We start from the raw sequence: 16,583 nt of genomic DNA on the forward strand, positions 1-16,583 counted from the left end.
AAACCTTTGAAAAATAAAATACTTTCAAAAAAAATATACTCAACCGGGTACAACAATATAATTATAATGTTTTCAATATTACACAACATTTTAAAAATAAAAAAACAAAAACCAGCAAATTTTGGGATGCATTTTTTTCAAATTTAAAGTCCCATATTGTAGAATGCCATCTCCTTTTTTTGGTTAAAATTCAAAAAATCTTTAATCTATTAAGATATCAATTTATGGTCATTATTTGAAAGAACAAGATTGCATTTGTAAAAAATGCTATGCCACCGCATAAATACAACACTAAAATAGTAATGTAGGAACAAATTTTTTTTGTTTTGACCCAAGGGCTTTAATTTGAATAATCTTGCTAAAGTTTCACTACACAATGTTTACTGCAAAATGTCTCACCTCTAGCCTTTGTCAATTCGAGAAGGTGATTTTTTAAAGTTTTTACTATATACATGTAAAGAAAACCTATGACCCCGGGGCAGGGCTAGTTTTGACACTAGAGGCAAAATTTGAACAACTTTGGTAGAGTAACTATAGATGATATCATATACCAAATATCAAAGCTCTAAGCCTTGTACCTTCAGACAATAAGATTTTTTAATTTTTTACTATATGTACATAGTGAAAATCAATGACCCCTGGGGATTGGGCCAATTTTGACCCCAGGGCTATAATTTGTTCAATCTTGGTAGAGGTTCACTACACAATGTTTCATGCAAAATATCTAACCTCTAGCCTTTGTCAATTTAGAGAAGATGATTTTTTAAGTTTTTACAATATACATATGAGGAAAACCTATGACCCCCCGGGGCAGGGCTAATTTTGACACTAGAGGCAAAATTTGAACAACTTTGGTAGAGTACCTATAGATAATAACACATACCAAATATCAAACCTCTAAGCCTGGTACCTTCAGACAAGAAGGTATTTTAAGTTTTTACTATATGTACATATAGTGAAAATCAATGACCCCCGGGGCGGGGCCGATTTGGACCCCAGGGCTATAATTTGAACAATCTTGGTAGAGGTCTACCAGACAATGCCTTATGCAAAATATCTAAGCTCTAGGCCTTTTGGGTCTTTACAAGAAGATTTTTTAAATTTATTCTTATAATTCCTTTTGGTTGCCATGGCAACCAGAATTCTGCATGGAATGAAATTCTTTGAACAACTTTGGAAGGCCTTCACCCAAGGATCAATCCTGCCAAGTTTGGTTGAAATTGGACTAGTGGTTTTTCACAAGAAGATTTTTTAAGTTCACTATATAATCTATATAACACACACACACACACACACACACACAAACAAACACACACACAGGTGAATCGCTATATGCCACCGCATCGCAGATGCTGCGGTGGCATAAAAAAGAAAAAAAGTAAAACAAATAAATAAAATTCAACAAAACTGAGCAGCCAAATAAAGGTGTTTTTTTTAAACAGCTAAAAAATTTGTCAATAAAAAATAACCACATCTATTCAAATCAAAGAATAACCTGTAAACCCCCTCGCACACTATAGTTCATATCTATTTCTGAATATGAATTATATTCAATATTTATTATACAATATGGGACTTTATAAAATCATTAATAGATTTTTAGGCACACAAAAAAAAATACTATGACACTTTTCCAGCATAACATAATTGCACCAAAAATGTCACTGACGTATTCAACTACATTAATAATCAAACTGGACGTCCAAATTGAAGAACTGTTTGATTCATAGTACAAAAACAGATGGTATCAATTTTCTCTTTATGCATCCCACATTAAAACTCTGTTTCTCTGCCTAATCTTTCCTCTTTTTCTTGCTGTCCTCCTGAAAGTTAAAACATAGAGGATATTGAATATGGGTTCTACACACTTTTTTTCAACAAGTTGTTAAAAAATTATATCATTGGAGCCCAAGAGGGACTGAATGAATATATGAGCCGTGTCACCACAAAACCAACATAATGGGTTTGCGACCAGCATGGATCCAGAGCAGCATGCGCATCCGCGCAGTCTGATCAGGATCCATGCTGTTTGCTTACAAACCCTATTACAAGTGGAGAAACTGTCAGCGAACAGCATGGATTCTGATCAGACTGCACGGATGCGCAGGCTGGTCTGGATCCATGCTGGTTGTTGTGGCTCAAATATGTCATTTATTGAACAAGTTGAATAAAACTTATATCATGCAAGCCTCTGGTGTACACATAACATTATCTTCATTCGTTTTTAGCTGTTTTTATGCATTAGTTTGTGTTTATATTAATATAAACTAGAACTATCACTAAATGTGATTAATACCCCCACAAGACTGCTTCGGAAATGAGGATGTTACTAGTAACAGAATACCTTGTAAAAGAATTGAAATATAGAGTTATGGTTGTGGGCAATTAAAGATAGTTGTGGTTCTTATATGTTGCATTTCCTTTCAAAGTGGTTGGCCATTGATGAAGTTAAATTGAATTACTCTGTAATAAGTCCAGAAAGACAAAGAAAAGGAACAAAGGGCAATAACTCTATAAATACTGAAGATATAGTTATAGTTCTTGTGCACTGGACTTCCTCTTATTGTGCTTGACCATTGTATGAAGTTGTTTTGAATTCCAACCAGTACGTTTTAAGTTATGCTCCTGACAAGGAAAAGTATCAAAGGGCAGTAACTCTGTATTTTGTCAAAATGGAGTTATGGCTCTTGTGCACTGCACTTCCTTTTAATGTCCTTGACAACTGTATGAAGTTGTATTGAATTCCAAACAGTAGTTTTCAAGTTATGCTCTGGACAAGGAAAAGTAACAAAGGGCAATAACTCTGTAATTAGTCAAGATGGAGTTATGGTTATTGTGCACTGCACTTACTCTCAATGTGCTTGACCATTGTATGAAGTTATATTGAATATCAACCATTAGTCTTCAAGTTATGGTCCGGACAAAAAATGCAATGGAAAAGTAACAAAGGGCAATAACTCTGTAATTACTTTAGATAGAGTTATGGTTCTTGTGCACTGCACTTCCCCTTATTGTGTTTGACAATTGTATGAAGTTGTTTTGAATTCCAACCAGTAGTTTTCAAGTTATGCCCTGGACAAGGAAAAGTAACAAAGGGCAATAACTCTGTAATTAGTCAAGATAGAGTTATGGTTCTTATGCACTGCACTTCCTCTCAATGTGCTTGACCATTGTATGTAGTTATATTGAATTCCAACCATTAGTCTTCAAGTTATGGTCCGGACAAAAAAATCAATGGAAAAGTAACAAAGGGCAATAACTCTGTAATTACTTTAGATAGAGTTATGGTTCTTGTGCACTGCACTTCCCCTTATTGTGTTTGACAATTGTATGAAGTTGTTTTGAATTCCAACCAGTAGTTTTCAAGTTATGCCCCGGACAAGGAAAAGTAACAAAGGGCAATAACTCTGTAATTAGTCAAGATAGAGTTATGGTTCTTGTGCACTGCACTTCCTCTCAATGTGCTTGACCATTGTATGTAGTTATATTGAATTCCAACCATTAGTCTTCAAGTTATGGTCCGGACAAAAAAATCAATGGAAAAGTAACAAAGGGCAATAACTCTGTAATTACTTTAGATAGAGTTATGGTTCTTGTGCACTGCACTTCCCCTTATTGTGTTTGACAATTGTATGAAGTTGTTTTGAATTCCAACCAGTAGTTTTCAAGTTATGCCCCGGACAAGGAAAAGTAACAAAGGGCAATAACTCTGTAATTAGTCAAGATAGAGTTATGGTTCTTGTGCACTGCACTTCCTCTCAATGTGCTTGACCATTGTATGTAGTTATATTGAATTCCAACCATTAGTCTTCAAGTTATGGTCCGGACAAAAAAATCAATGGAAAAGTAACAAAGGGCAATAACTCTGTAATTACTTTAGATAGAGTTATGGTTCTTGTGCACTGCACTTCCCCTTATTGTGTTTGACAATTGCATGAAGTTGTTTTGAATTCCAACCAGTAGTTTTCAAGTTATGCCCCGGACAAGGAAAAGTAACAAAGGGCAATAACTCTGTAATTAGTCAAGATAGAGTTATGGTTATTGTGCACTGCACTTCCTCTCAATGTGCTTGACCATTGTATGTAGTTATATTGAATTCCAACCAATAGTCTTCAAGTTATGCTCCGGACAAGGAAAATGCAACGGACGTCTGGACCGACCGACCGACCAACCGACCAACCACCGGGTGACTCCTATATACCCCCCCCAAACTTCGTTTTTGGGGGTATAATAACTTTGTGTACACACCATTATTGTTTATAGCAATAGACATAGTCCTTTTGTTTGAGTGTAAACAAAATCTTGAAATCTAATTGTAAATAACACACTTCTTTCAAACAAAACAGAATCAATTATCTGAACATAAGTTCATATCATATACAAACAAGCAATTATCATAGTATTGCAAGCAATCCATAAGTCCCCTACCGGTAAGAGCCCAAGCTTTGTTTTTGTTTGTTTTTGGGTTTTACGTCACATCGACACATTATAGGTCATATCGCGACGTTCCAGCTTTACTGGTGGAGGAAGACCTCAGGTGCCCTTCCGTGCATTATTTCAGGCACGAACGGGCACCTGAGTAGAACCACCGACGTTCCGTAAGCTAGCTGGATAGCTTCCTCACATGAAAGAATCCAAAGTCCCTGTCGGGATTCGAACCCACAGCGGTGAGGGGCAAGTGGTTTAAAGTCAACGACCTTAACCACTCGGCCACGGACGCCCCAAGAGCCCAAGCAACATTCTGAAGGGCCATTCACTTAGGTTCCTATTTTAAGTAAATTTGTTGAAAAAGTTCTTTAAAAGTGATCACAGGAAACAGTTTTTATGTACAGACAGACGGACTGAAGGACACTCTAAAGTTATTTTTTAAACATCCCTGTTATCAAAATATAACATTTTTAAAATCCTATCATGATTGAAGAAGTTGTGGAGTAAAAATTACCAATTTCTCAAAAAAAAGTCTAAGTTCAAAAGGGGCATAATTCTGGAAATAGTCTTGCTAGAGTATTGAACACTCGCAAATGTTGAGTGACAATAAGAAACATTTATATGAAGTTTGAAGTAGATACATTCAGAAAAAGAAGTTATTAAAAAAAAACAATGTTTTTTTCATGAAAATTTTAAGTTCAAGGGAGGTAATTCTGTTAAATTTTGTACTAGAGTTGTAAACCTTGCCACATATGATATGGTTGATGACAAGCAACTTATATTTAAAGTTTGAAGAAAATACCTTAAGAAATAAAGAACTTATAGTGAAAAAACTTAAAAACTAGAATAAGAAATCTTGAAATTCAGTCTATTTGTTGCCATAGCAACCAGAATTTTCAACATAGGAAGATAAGAAAAGGATGTGCATAATTTCCATACTGCCATCTACCCATATGTCAAGTTTCATAAACATATTTTCAGTACTTTTTGTGTTATCACTGGATCCAGGTTATGTGTAAAATTTGCCATATTTTCAGTCTATTTGTTGCCATAGCAACCAGAATTTTCAACATAGGAAGAAAAGAAAAAGACGTGCATAATCTCCATACTGCCATCTATCCATATATCAAGTTTCATAAAAATATTTTCAGTACTTTTTGCGTTATCGCGGGATCCAGTTTATGTGTAAAATTTGTCATATTTTCAGTCTATTTGTTGCCATAGCAACCAGAATTTTCAACATAGGAAGAAAAAAAAAAGACGTGCATAATCTCCATACTGCCATCTATCCATATATCAAGTTTCATTAAAATATTTTCAGTACTTTTTGCGTTATCGTGGGATCCAGTTTTGTGGACGGACGGACTGACGGACAGACGGACGGACTGACGGACGGACAGACGGACGGAGGGTAAACCTAAAGTCCCCTCCGGTAAACCGGTAGGGGACTAAAAAATGTTGGTACAGAAAGTTCCAAGTATACAAGATTTGTAATCTCAGTTCCAAGCTGATGGTCTGTCATACAGTGAAACAGCAAGAAATTAAGCAATATTAACTGACAGGTCTCAAATGTCATTATTCTATTTAGAAAAAAAACTTTTTCGTTACTTGAATGACAAAATAATAACCATGGCAACCTTCATCAAAAGACTGTTAACCCTTAACCTGCTGGAACCAACTGTGTTCAGCCTTTGCCATCAATATAGAACCAGGCAATCCAGACAATCTTGCAGTCTGACCAGGCTCTATTCTGTTGGTAGCTCAATGTTGTCCTTTAATATTAAAATCCCTTGAACTTTGAATGGGCTGTTTCACATTAAATTCTGGACAGATCCATTTTAGAAATACAGCAGGTCAAAGGGTTGAAATATATATGAGCTGCATCACGACAAAAACAACTCAATGCGTTTGCGACCAGCATGGATCCAGACCAGTCTGCGCATCAATGCAGTCTGATCAGGATCCATGCTGTTCGCTTACAAACCCTTTTACAAATAGAGAAACTGATAGCAAACAGTATGGATCCTCACCAAATTGTGCGGATGCGCAGGCTGGTCTGGATCCATGCTGGTCGCAAATGCATTATGTTGGTTTTGTCATGACATGGCTCATATATAAGAATATAAACTTACCTTGCTAGCGAGGATGATGAGAAGGCGACGGAAGATTTGAATGAAGTCAATAAACAAATCCACACTTTGCCTGAAAGAAAATATAATGATATTTAAAATTAAGTGTGATATTTCACTGAGATATTCATTACATGCATAAAAAGCTTATTCAAGACCAAATGGAGCACAATTATCTAAAGGGAAGTCACTTCAATATATACTATATAATGTATACTATCAAATTATCTAAGGGAAGTAACTTCCATGTGTACTATCCAAACCATTTCAAAAAGGGAAATAACTGTAATTCATATGTGCTATCCAGAAATTCTTAATTAAAAGCATTTAATGATAAACAAGATAAGCTGTAGATTTAAACTCTAAATTAACAAAGTTGAAAGCAGAAACACTGTCATTAGTAAGTTAATCATGTAACCCCAAAGTCAACAAATTCAACGTTAATAAAACATTTCAATGATACATTATTGATTTTGTTGAGTTGTAAGTCTCACTGGCTCAGTAGATCATATGGGACTTTCTAGCTGTCTTAGTGTAGGAATACATCAGTTACCCCTCTAAACACTTATTTATGGCACAAGCTGGCATCTCAGTAAAACAACCGACCTTCTATAAGCTAGCTAAAAAAACTGCCTTTGAAAAATTCCCAAGCCCAAGACAGGATTTAGACCCATAGCGGTGAGAGACCAGTGGTTTTAGACAATAGACTAACTCCAGAATTATAAATATTTGGGTTTTTCCCAGCTAATCCATAGGTACAAACAAACTTAAACAGTAACTGTTACAGCTTCGAAAGGAAACGCAAGAGGTTGGCTAATCTATTGTGACAGTTAGTGCACCGTGAAGCTTTAACAGTAAAAAGTTTGTTTGTACCTACAGATTAGCTGGGAAAAACCCACATTTGCCGAGTTCCAGGATAAAATTCATTAATAGATCATTACCAGATGTAGTCATCATCTCCACGTCTTGCCTTCTCAATAATGAGCTGGGTGTCGTACAGCACAAAGCCGCAGAAAATAACAAGGCCTCCATACAGGTTCAACTGTAAATAGAAACAATATTATTAATAACGTGATCTTGATCTCCGAGAAACAATATGATTTTATTGATTATAAGTAATCATAGCAACTAACGATTTTTGTTATTGTTGATAAACTACCATTTCCAACAGTTCTATTCTACATGGATTGAACAATTTGCATGAACATGACCAAAATACCAAGTACAAAAATATCAACTGCTAAAATAATGTTTGTCATATAATACAACTACTTTGACATAAAAACACTGAATATATAGATGTGTACCCATTTTACCAATTAAAGCCTCAATCCTTCATAAGACAAAACTGAATGAAATCTTTAATGTATAACTGTCTGACAAGGACATCTTTAGACATTTGTGGCTATTTTAAATTAGAAGATTTAAATTTTAAGCTAAGCTATTAAGATGGCTTTAAATCAGTTGTTTTTCTAAAACTGAAAATTACATGTAGTTCTATAATAGGATGAATATGTGTTTAAAGTCTCAGTAAAGATAATATGAGCCAGGTCATGACAAAACCAACATAGTGGGTTTGCGACCAGCATGGATCCAGACCAGCCTGCGCATCCACACAGTCTGGTCAGGATCCATGTTGTTCGCTATCAGTTTCTCTACTTGTAATAGGGTTTGTAAGCAAACAGCATGGATCCTGATCAGACTGCGTGGATGCTCAGGTTGGTCTGGATCCATGCCGGTCGCAAATGCACTATGTTGGTTTTGTTGTGACCCGGCTCATATAAAGAACTTACATCATAGATCATTTTTGACTGAAAGAATATGTTCATCAATGACAGCATGCACATCCAGGACAGGGCTGACAACAGCATACCTAAAATATAAAACAATGTAATTTGTAAGTTTATTACAGAACAGCCCTGACAACAGCATACCTAAAATATATAAAAACAGTTTGTGGTTACATTACAGAACAGCCCTGACACCAGTATACCTAAAGTATAACAATACAGTCTGGTCACATTACATACCAGCCCTGACACCAGCATACCTAAAATACAACTTGCAGAACAGCCTTGACAACAGTGTAAGTAAAATATTTGTTTAACATCAGAGTTAATGGGAACATCATGAATAGCATATTCAAGTATAATCAACAAGTAAATCAACATCAGATGGAACTTGTGAAAAGCATACAAAATGAGCTACACAAAATAACCAACCAAAAAAACAAACTTTATTTCAATGAGACTGGGACTAAGAAGTTCAATCACAGATTTTTGTAATAATGATTAATAATGCAGGCATGATAAAACTCACAACAAATTATAAAGTTATATACCTCCAAGGTAGAGATAGGTCCTGTTTGTGTTGTAGAGGGCAGCCAATGAGAAACTGATGAATATAAGACATGTTCCCAACAAAGCTGTGGTAATTATGCTGTAAAATAAAGTAAAAGAAATTTACATAACCTGTATAAAATGTAGTGATTCAGTGTTGCATATACTTAATTATTATGTTAGTGACATTCAAGAGGAAAGATTGTCACAAAGTCAAGCTTAAAGCAATATCTAAGCAAAGTCACAAATTCAAATTTTAAGATTTTTCTCTGCAAAGTCACAAATTCAAGATTAAATCAATCAATTTCAACATGCAAAGTTAAAAATCAACTTATTTCTAGAGCTGCAAAATCACAATATTCAGACAGTACATGATATTTTGAAGTTTTCCCTCAAAATGGTGAATGTTTTGGTCCAGATTGAAAGATGGACAAGTCCATTTAAGATATTAAATGTGGAAAATGTAAATTACCTTGGATCAATCCTGATCACCATGTCCAGAAGAGGTCCGAGAGACACCCCTAAAATAAAAACCATACATATAGCATTAGCATACTCCTAGAGCATCATCTACAGTCATCCAATTTAGCACTGGCCCTGTGGCCCATGGCCAGTGAATATAAGTTCAGGCCAGTGGAAATTTAAAAAAAAAAAGTTTAACTGTTTAGTAGAATAAATTCAAAATTAGAATTTGGGCTAGTAAATTCAAAATTTTAAATACTGTCTGCATCGATATTAGTCTTACTACATGTATCTATACAAGAGGTTGAGTACCAGTTTAAATTTTGAGAAAATATTCCAATTTGATATTTGAGGTACAGGGACTTTAAAGGTCAAATGACGTCTTTCCAGCTTTACAGGTAGAAGAAGTCATATGGTTCTCCTCTGTGCATTAATTCAAGATCAAACAACTACAACTTTCCAAAAGCTATACAGTATTTATAGGTAAGCATGGCATGTTCTAACCATCACCTCTATGAACATAACCTCAATTGGAAAAGCAGTCTTAACAGTAGGAACTCTAGCATAAAATAGCAGAAACTAGAAATGTGTTATCATGCCACGGATGCCCCCGCATGCAGCCAAAATTTCAGATGTTATAATATTTAAGTCCAAATTTGTTTGCACAAATTATTTTTTTCATTTTAAGTTCGAAGACCTTAAAACTTTTCAATGTTAACACAAACCATTTTCATACAATGTTCAAGGCACTGAAATTATTCAGTCTAAACCTTTTAAAAATAGCATAATGATATTGCATAGTGTAGCCAAAATAATGGCTACATACATTTCCACAAAAGTATGAGTGCTGAAACTGAAAGTTCAAAATTTTTCCAACATTCAGGAAAGATAAGTTTGTCCAAAATCATTGAACCACAACCAAATTCAAACTTAAACTGCTTATTCCTAAGATGTATATGTATTATTTTCAAAGTGAAAGGGACATAACTCTGCCAAAAAATCATCAAACCATGACCTAATTCCAACTTGACCTGCCCATTCCTTTTACATATCCATATGTCAAATTTGAGTTGAATATGTAACACTGTCGGGTAGATAATGAACAGAAACTGTAAATTTTATATTATTTTCAAAGTGAAAGGGACATAACTCTGCCGAAAAATCATCAAACCATGACCTAATTCCAACTTGACCTGCCCATTCCTTTGACATATCCATATGTCAAATTTGAGTTGAATATGTAACACTGTTGGGGAGATAATTAACGGAAAATGAAAATTTCATATTATTTTCAAAGTGAAAGGGGCATAACTCTGCCAAAAATTATTGAACCATGACCAAATTTGAACTTGACTTGCGCATTCCTTTGACGTATCCATATGTCAAGTTTGAGTTGAATGTGTTGTACTGTTGGGGAGATAATGAACGGAAACTGAAAATTTCATATTGTTTTCAAAGTAAAAGGGGCATAACTCTGCCAAAAATCATCGAACCATGAACAAATTCAAACTTGACCTGTATTTTCTCATGACATATCCATATGTCAAGTTTGAGTTGAATCTGTTTTACAGTTGGGGAGATAATGAACGGGAATTGAAAATTTCATATTATTTTCAAAGTAAAAGGGATACCGCCTCCGTGGTCGAGGGGTTAGAGTCGATGACATCTAATCCAGTTACCTCTCTGGCGTGGGTTCGATTCCCGGGAGATGCTTTGGTAGTTGTGCGCGGAGGAAGGTAGTCTAGTACTGGTGTAACTCTCCAGGAACGATGGTTAGGAAACTACCCGCCTATATGACTGAAATACTGTTGGTAAAAGGCGTAAAATGAAAATAAACAAACAAAGTAAAAGGGGCATAACTCTGCCAAAAATCATCGAACCATGACCAAATTCAAACTTGACCTGTATTTTCTCATGACATATCCATATGTCAAGTTTGAGTTGAATGTGTTGTATCGTTTGGGAGATAATGAACGGAAACTGAAAATTTCATATTATTTTCAATGTAAAAGGGGCATAACTCTGCCAAAAAATCATCGAACCATGAACAAATTCAAACTTGACCTGTATTTTCTCATGATATATCCATATGTCAAATTTGAGTTGAATGTGTGCAACCGTTCTTAAGATAATGAACAGAAACTGATGATGACGGAATGACGGAACAGGGTAACACTATATGCCCCGGCCATTACATGGCGGGGGCATAAAAAACAGAGCCGGGAACAAGTTGTCAATACTGTACTTGAATTTACAGGAATTTACTACCAGTTATTTGTAATACCAACCCTGATACTTACCAGACAGGAATGTGAAGCCAATAAAGATGCCGAGTCTCTTCTGCTCATTCTCCTTCGTGTGGCTGGTGGCAGCTAACCAGATCATCAAACCAATTGAACCAAGTGCTGTCAATAACCCAGCCTGTAATATTTATATCACATCATTAGCTTGACTATTTCATGTCATTGATTTATCTCAATACAGTGTTGGAGCAGTACCTCTAGACGCATGCAGTAATCATCATACATGATAACAAAATACCGGTAGACAAATATCGTTTGGTTTTTTTCGCCGATTTTTACTTTTTTCATTTATTATCATATATGAATTGATATGAAGAGATGAATTAGATGCTTTAAAGTTCATTCCCTTGGGTTAGAAGGCAAGATTTTAGCATTTAGCAACTCAAGTGTCTTGTCTGGTATATATCGGAATACAGTATTTAGTATTTTGTTAATAGCTTCACTCAATATTTATATCATGTCATTAGCTTGACTTTTAGAAGAATCAGGAGAGCTATTGTACTCATGTGATTATCATTATTTGTATATGGTTGTCCAGCAGGATATGTAGAATTTTACCCATAGTTAGCCTTAATTATCATTATTATTTATCTAAATGCTTTTCCACACACAAAATCTCCGAAATTATTTTATACACCAAAATTGTTTACAATGTATTTGTCAGAGACAGTGTGAATTGTTTGGGGTTATGGCTAAATCACATACAAAATTACAAAGAATTGGAAAAAAATTAGAGTCTTATATTTGCCATGCTTTAAATTTGTCCCTGCAAGTTCTAGATGTCTCTTAGATAATTGCAATAATATCGTGAGGAAACAACTAATTAAGTTAAATTCTAATGAATTTCTCATCTACCAAAAGGTTTTATCTGCTTTGTCATATTTTAATTTAATATCTACAAAAGTATTTCACCATTCCAATATAAGATATATAACATAATCATTAGCTGCAACTGCCTGTAACAACGAAAAATGTTGTTGTTTCCAGATTAAAACAATGTTTTATAAAACCAATATAATTCATAAATGAAAATTTATTATTATCATGTTGTTTGTGTTTATAAGGAATATCAATTACATCAGTATTTTTTTCTGTATTTTACAGCTGAATAAAGGCTGTTTTCCCTAGCTCAAAACAGTTTATTTTCCCTTACAATGCTCTATGCACTTTTTCACCAGAGCCATGTCTTAACAGCATTTGACTTATATCAGCTACAAGTAAGGCCCCCACGGTTACACTTTAAACAGTTGTTTCGATTTTCAGTCGAAAAAGTTTACGATAATTTTTACAGTTTAATCGAAATGACCATATTGTTTTGCAAAATATCTTAATCATTGCCTGTAATCATGAATTCTATCAATTGTTATTGGTTTATTCCAAAGTAAAAAACGGAAAATAGGTATTTACAACCCTCCACACAGCATTACTGTGCACTAATTGTGACATAATACATTGGTTAAGTTGATTTTCCTTTCATCTTTCAAAAGAGCGAAATGAGGATACAATGCAGAAAATGTGTGTGGACTCGTGATGAGCCCTGAACATTAAATTATTTGTAAATAAAAAGTAAGTCATCATTTGGAGACTTGAATACATGGTGTAGTATAGTACAAAGAAGTACCACCATTTAAACGGTATCGTTTCGGTTCTTAGCAATCGTGTACACGTTTACAAAAATTTGTAAACGTGGGAGCCTTTAGCTAGAAGACAGAAACCTGTCCCTATTATAGTATAGATAGCCTCTGCTATGTACCATGCATGTTAAATTTAACTGAAATTGAAAATTTCATAAAATGTGTTAGTAAATTCCATTCTCAGTTTTTGGAATGTGATTTGAGATTTCCCCTTTTTCTGATTTATCACATTATATTTTCTTCTTCAGAAAGCCATTGAGTGTTTTTAAAATTGAAAAATAAATCACTAAACACTGAAAATGTCCATTTTAAGTTATGTTTGAGTGCAGGACAAGTAACTATGTCTTAGATGTCATACAATCAATTAACCTTATACAGAAAGAAATTGAATATATATGTTAATGTTATATTTTATAAAGAAGTAAGTTCATGTGAATGAAAAGTGAGAATGTCCTTAAAATCTGTAAAGTACTTAGCAGGGTATAAAGATATTGAAATTCATAAAGTTTATACTGTATACTATGAAATCAACAACTTAACAATTCATATATCTATAAATTAAAGAGTTTTAATGTCATTTAATCAGCAAGACTTTTTTTCAAAATCTCATCAAGACGCTCTTAATTTCAGTCTCCAGCCAGAATAGTATCCAACATACCTAATACATTTAACTTGATTTGTTGAAAATTGAATTATTAACTTTATAAAAAAATATTGGATGAGGGTTGAAGTGTCTTACTGATTTTGGGGGGTGAAGTGTCTTGAGGGGTAAAGTGTCTTCAAAATTTGAGGGGTGAAGTGTCTGGGGGGGGGGGGGGGGTGAAGTGTATTGTTTCCAATGGTAATACTTACACTCATCAAACCAGTGAAGAGATGAACATAGGCTCCTGCTGCTGCAGCAAACATGGAAATGGAGAGGGTGCCATAAACCTTCTTCAGGTGTTTCTGTACACGGGTCTCCCTAAAAGAAAAATCAATAGGGTTATACAATAAATAAGAAAACATGTTGATGTTGAATTAAATAAACAAAACATGCAAACTTAGTACTGTGAAACGTCTAATATTTTGCACGTTTGTTACATTGGTTGTTTAAACCATGACCCAGCCCTTCATTGAAAGACATCTCATTTTCCTTCTTTTTTATAGTTTGACATTTTTTGGAAAATGCAAACACTTTCCCTAACTGGCTAATTTCCTAAAGCACAAGCTGACACACTTCTTGGCTAAAACCCACTAAATAATTCACCTTTGACTTTGTCATAAGTCTGACTATATCTTCGGGATGGAGGCTGCCGACATAACTAAGGAACTGATGATGTGAAGTCAAAGTTTAAGGGCAGAATGAGATACTAAATCAGGGTTAGAATTTAAGCTGGCATACTGGCAAATTGCCACTTAAAATCTAATAATGCCAGTCAAAATTACTCTGGCTGGCATTTATTTGCAAGTGACTGTTCATTTTGGACGTTTACATAATTGTTATCTTCTGAGCTGATGATGATGCTTGGCAACTGTCCCCTGCAGAAACTGATGATGTTTACTGTGCCAGATGCAGTAACTGATGACGTTACCTTAAAAACTTAAAAATCAATTTTTAGTTGCTCTGTTTATCTTTTCTGTGACTATATTTTGATGGACTATTTATAACAGCCAAACACTATTGGTTAGAGCATCCAAGATGTTTTATCAGGGTCCAATGTAAATGCGTAGTCACTCCTCTGTAAAGTGTTTACTTTTTTTTAACTGAAATAAGTAGATCTATCAGTACCTCTGAGTTTTCAGACTGTTGATGTAATCAAGTACAAAATATGCTAAAATTAATGAAGGTCCTAAGCAATTACATAACATGAAAAAGTTTATAACAGTACGTTGCCACCAGTGGGTGTTCCTCTGGTATATCTAATCTGATCCATAAACAATTGTTTATATTTTATAAATTAATGTGTTGAAATGTTTGTTTCATTACAGTTTACCAGTGATAAAATGTTAGACATTCAAGCTTATTATCATTTGTCATACCAGATGTTCAAAATACATTGTCATTGTGTATTATAATAATTATAAGATATGTAATCATGGAAATGCGAGTTGACTATCTCATATTGCCAGTTTAACATTTGATCACTTGCAAAAATCTGCCAGTAGAAAATCTTGCTAAATTCTATCCCTGTAAATATGAATGGTGAATATCAAGTATCCTGTCTGTATTATCTAAACTAAATGGCAAAATATAATTTGACGTCAGTCTGTTTGAAAACAGTAATACATAATTTTTAATTTAAAAGAATAGTTTTAGACGTAAAACGTACAAAGAGAATCAAATATTTAACTTAATGTAAGATTTGGCTCAAGACATATTAAATTTAGCGACTTCTTTCGGTTTCGAAATCTTAAAGGTTTCCATTTTCGAGAATGATCTGTCACCTGCGACGTCATAATCTAATCTACTCCCATTTATACTAGAACAAAACTTATGACCCAATAGACAGATAGAACAAAAATAAATTGACAATATAATACATGCAAGCTTACAAATGGTCAAACTTGAAGACTTCTTGTGGTAAAAATCCAGCTGTACTTGCCATTTTCGTTCTGTATTTTTCTAGGATGACGTTTATGTCGCTTACGGTGTTTATAAATTTAACAATCAGACCAAAGTTATAAAAACACAGGAAAGTATGTATGTAGTCCCACGGATAATAAAACGACACAAAGAAAGCACTGTATAATTCGATGTCAGGTCAGGTCCAGCATACATATATATTTCCAATAATGCTTCTTTATTTCGCACCTTAAATCATGTTCCCGAAGAATCACGTTTTAGCATTGTTTTTATGTTCCGAGTCCATAAAATAGAATTACCAAAACCGTAATGCTACTTAAGAAGCTAACTGTGGTTATAAAGCAAATATGAACAGTCATAAACTTAAAAAATATGATTCACGGAAACTAGTTTATTAATAGCTATGCTAATGTGGCCGTGTGGCAAGGCGTGTGGATGGTCCTGGGTTTCAACCCAACAACCGATGTCATTTATTTTAACTGCTGATTAATTAATTATGATAATTGTGCGGATAGTTTAGTTTGCCGTGTTGCTTGCAAATTTTAAACTGATTGCGATGAAGTGTAGTGAGGAGATTTTCTGGAAACGAAAGCTAATGAATGAACTTGTTTCTGGAAACAGCAATAATTCTTGGAAAACTGAAAAAAAAATCACTTGCTTAGAAAAAACTTTTGTTTTAGTATTTTCATATATTGATTTGAAAAGGCACAATAATTCACCATTTG

At 34.4% G+C, this 16,583-nt stretch overlaps 1 protein-coding gene across 1 annotated transcript; it reads right to left on the reverse strand.

Moving 5' to 3' along the window:
- Positions 1 to 1,530: 1,530 nt before the first annotated feature.
- Positions 1,531 to 15,983, reverse strand: LOC132753094 (bax inhibitor 1-like). The gene is made up of 9 exons (XM_060743515.1): positions 15,828 to 15,983; positions 14,148 to 14,256; positions 11,659 to 11,779; positions 9,369 to 9,417; positions 8,899 to 8,996; positions 8,351 to 8,430; positions 7,499 to 7,599; positions 6,561 to 6,630; positions 1,531 to 1,823 (listed from the first exon to the last, which is right to left on the reverse strand). Exons 1-9 carry the CDS (start codon positions 15,878 to 15,880, stop codon positions 1,794 to 1,796), a joined length of 711 nt encoding a protein of 236 aa, XP_060599498.1. The 5' UTR covers positions 15,881 to 15,983; the 3' UTR covers positions 1,531 to 1,793.
- Positions 15,984 to 16,583: the final 600 nt, after the last annotated feature.

Source organism: Ruditapes philippinarum, unplaced genomic scaffold, assembly GCF_026571515.1.
Source record: "Ruditapes philippinarum isolate M1 unplaced genomic scaffold, ASM2657151v2 ctg3094_1_1_1_1, whole genome shotgun sequence".
NCBI classification, from domain to species: Eukaryota; Metazoa; Mollusca; class Bivalvia; order Venerida; family Veneridae; genus Ruditapes; species Ruditapes philippinarum.

What these genes read in the sequence shown, in the direction of transcription:
- LOC132753094 (XM_060743515.1), bottom strand. Translation starts at nt 15,880, where the DNA reads ATGGCAAGTACAGCTGGATTTTTACCACAAGAAGTCTTCAAGTTTGAC. An exon ending in GACCTATCTCTACCTTGGAG is followed by an intron (nt 8,431 to 8,898) that starts GTATATAACTTT and finishes TTTATATTTTAG; the next exon opens with GTATGCTGTTGTCAGCCCTG. An exon ending in GGAGATGATGACTACATCTG is followed by an intron (nt 6,631 to 7,498) that starts GTAATGATCTAT and finishes ATTTTCTTTCAG; the next exon opens with GCAAAGTGTGGATTTGTTTA.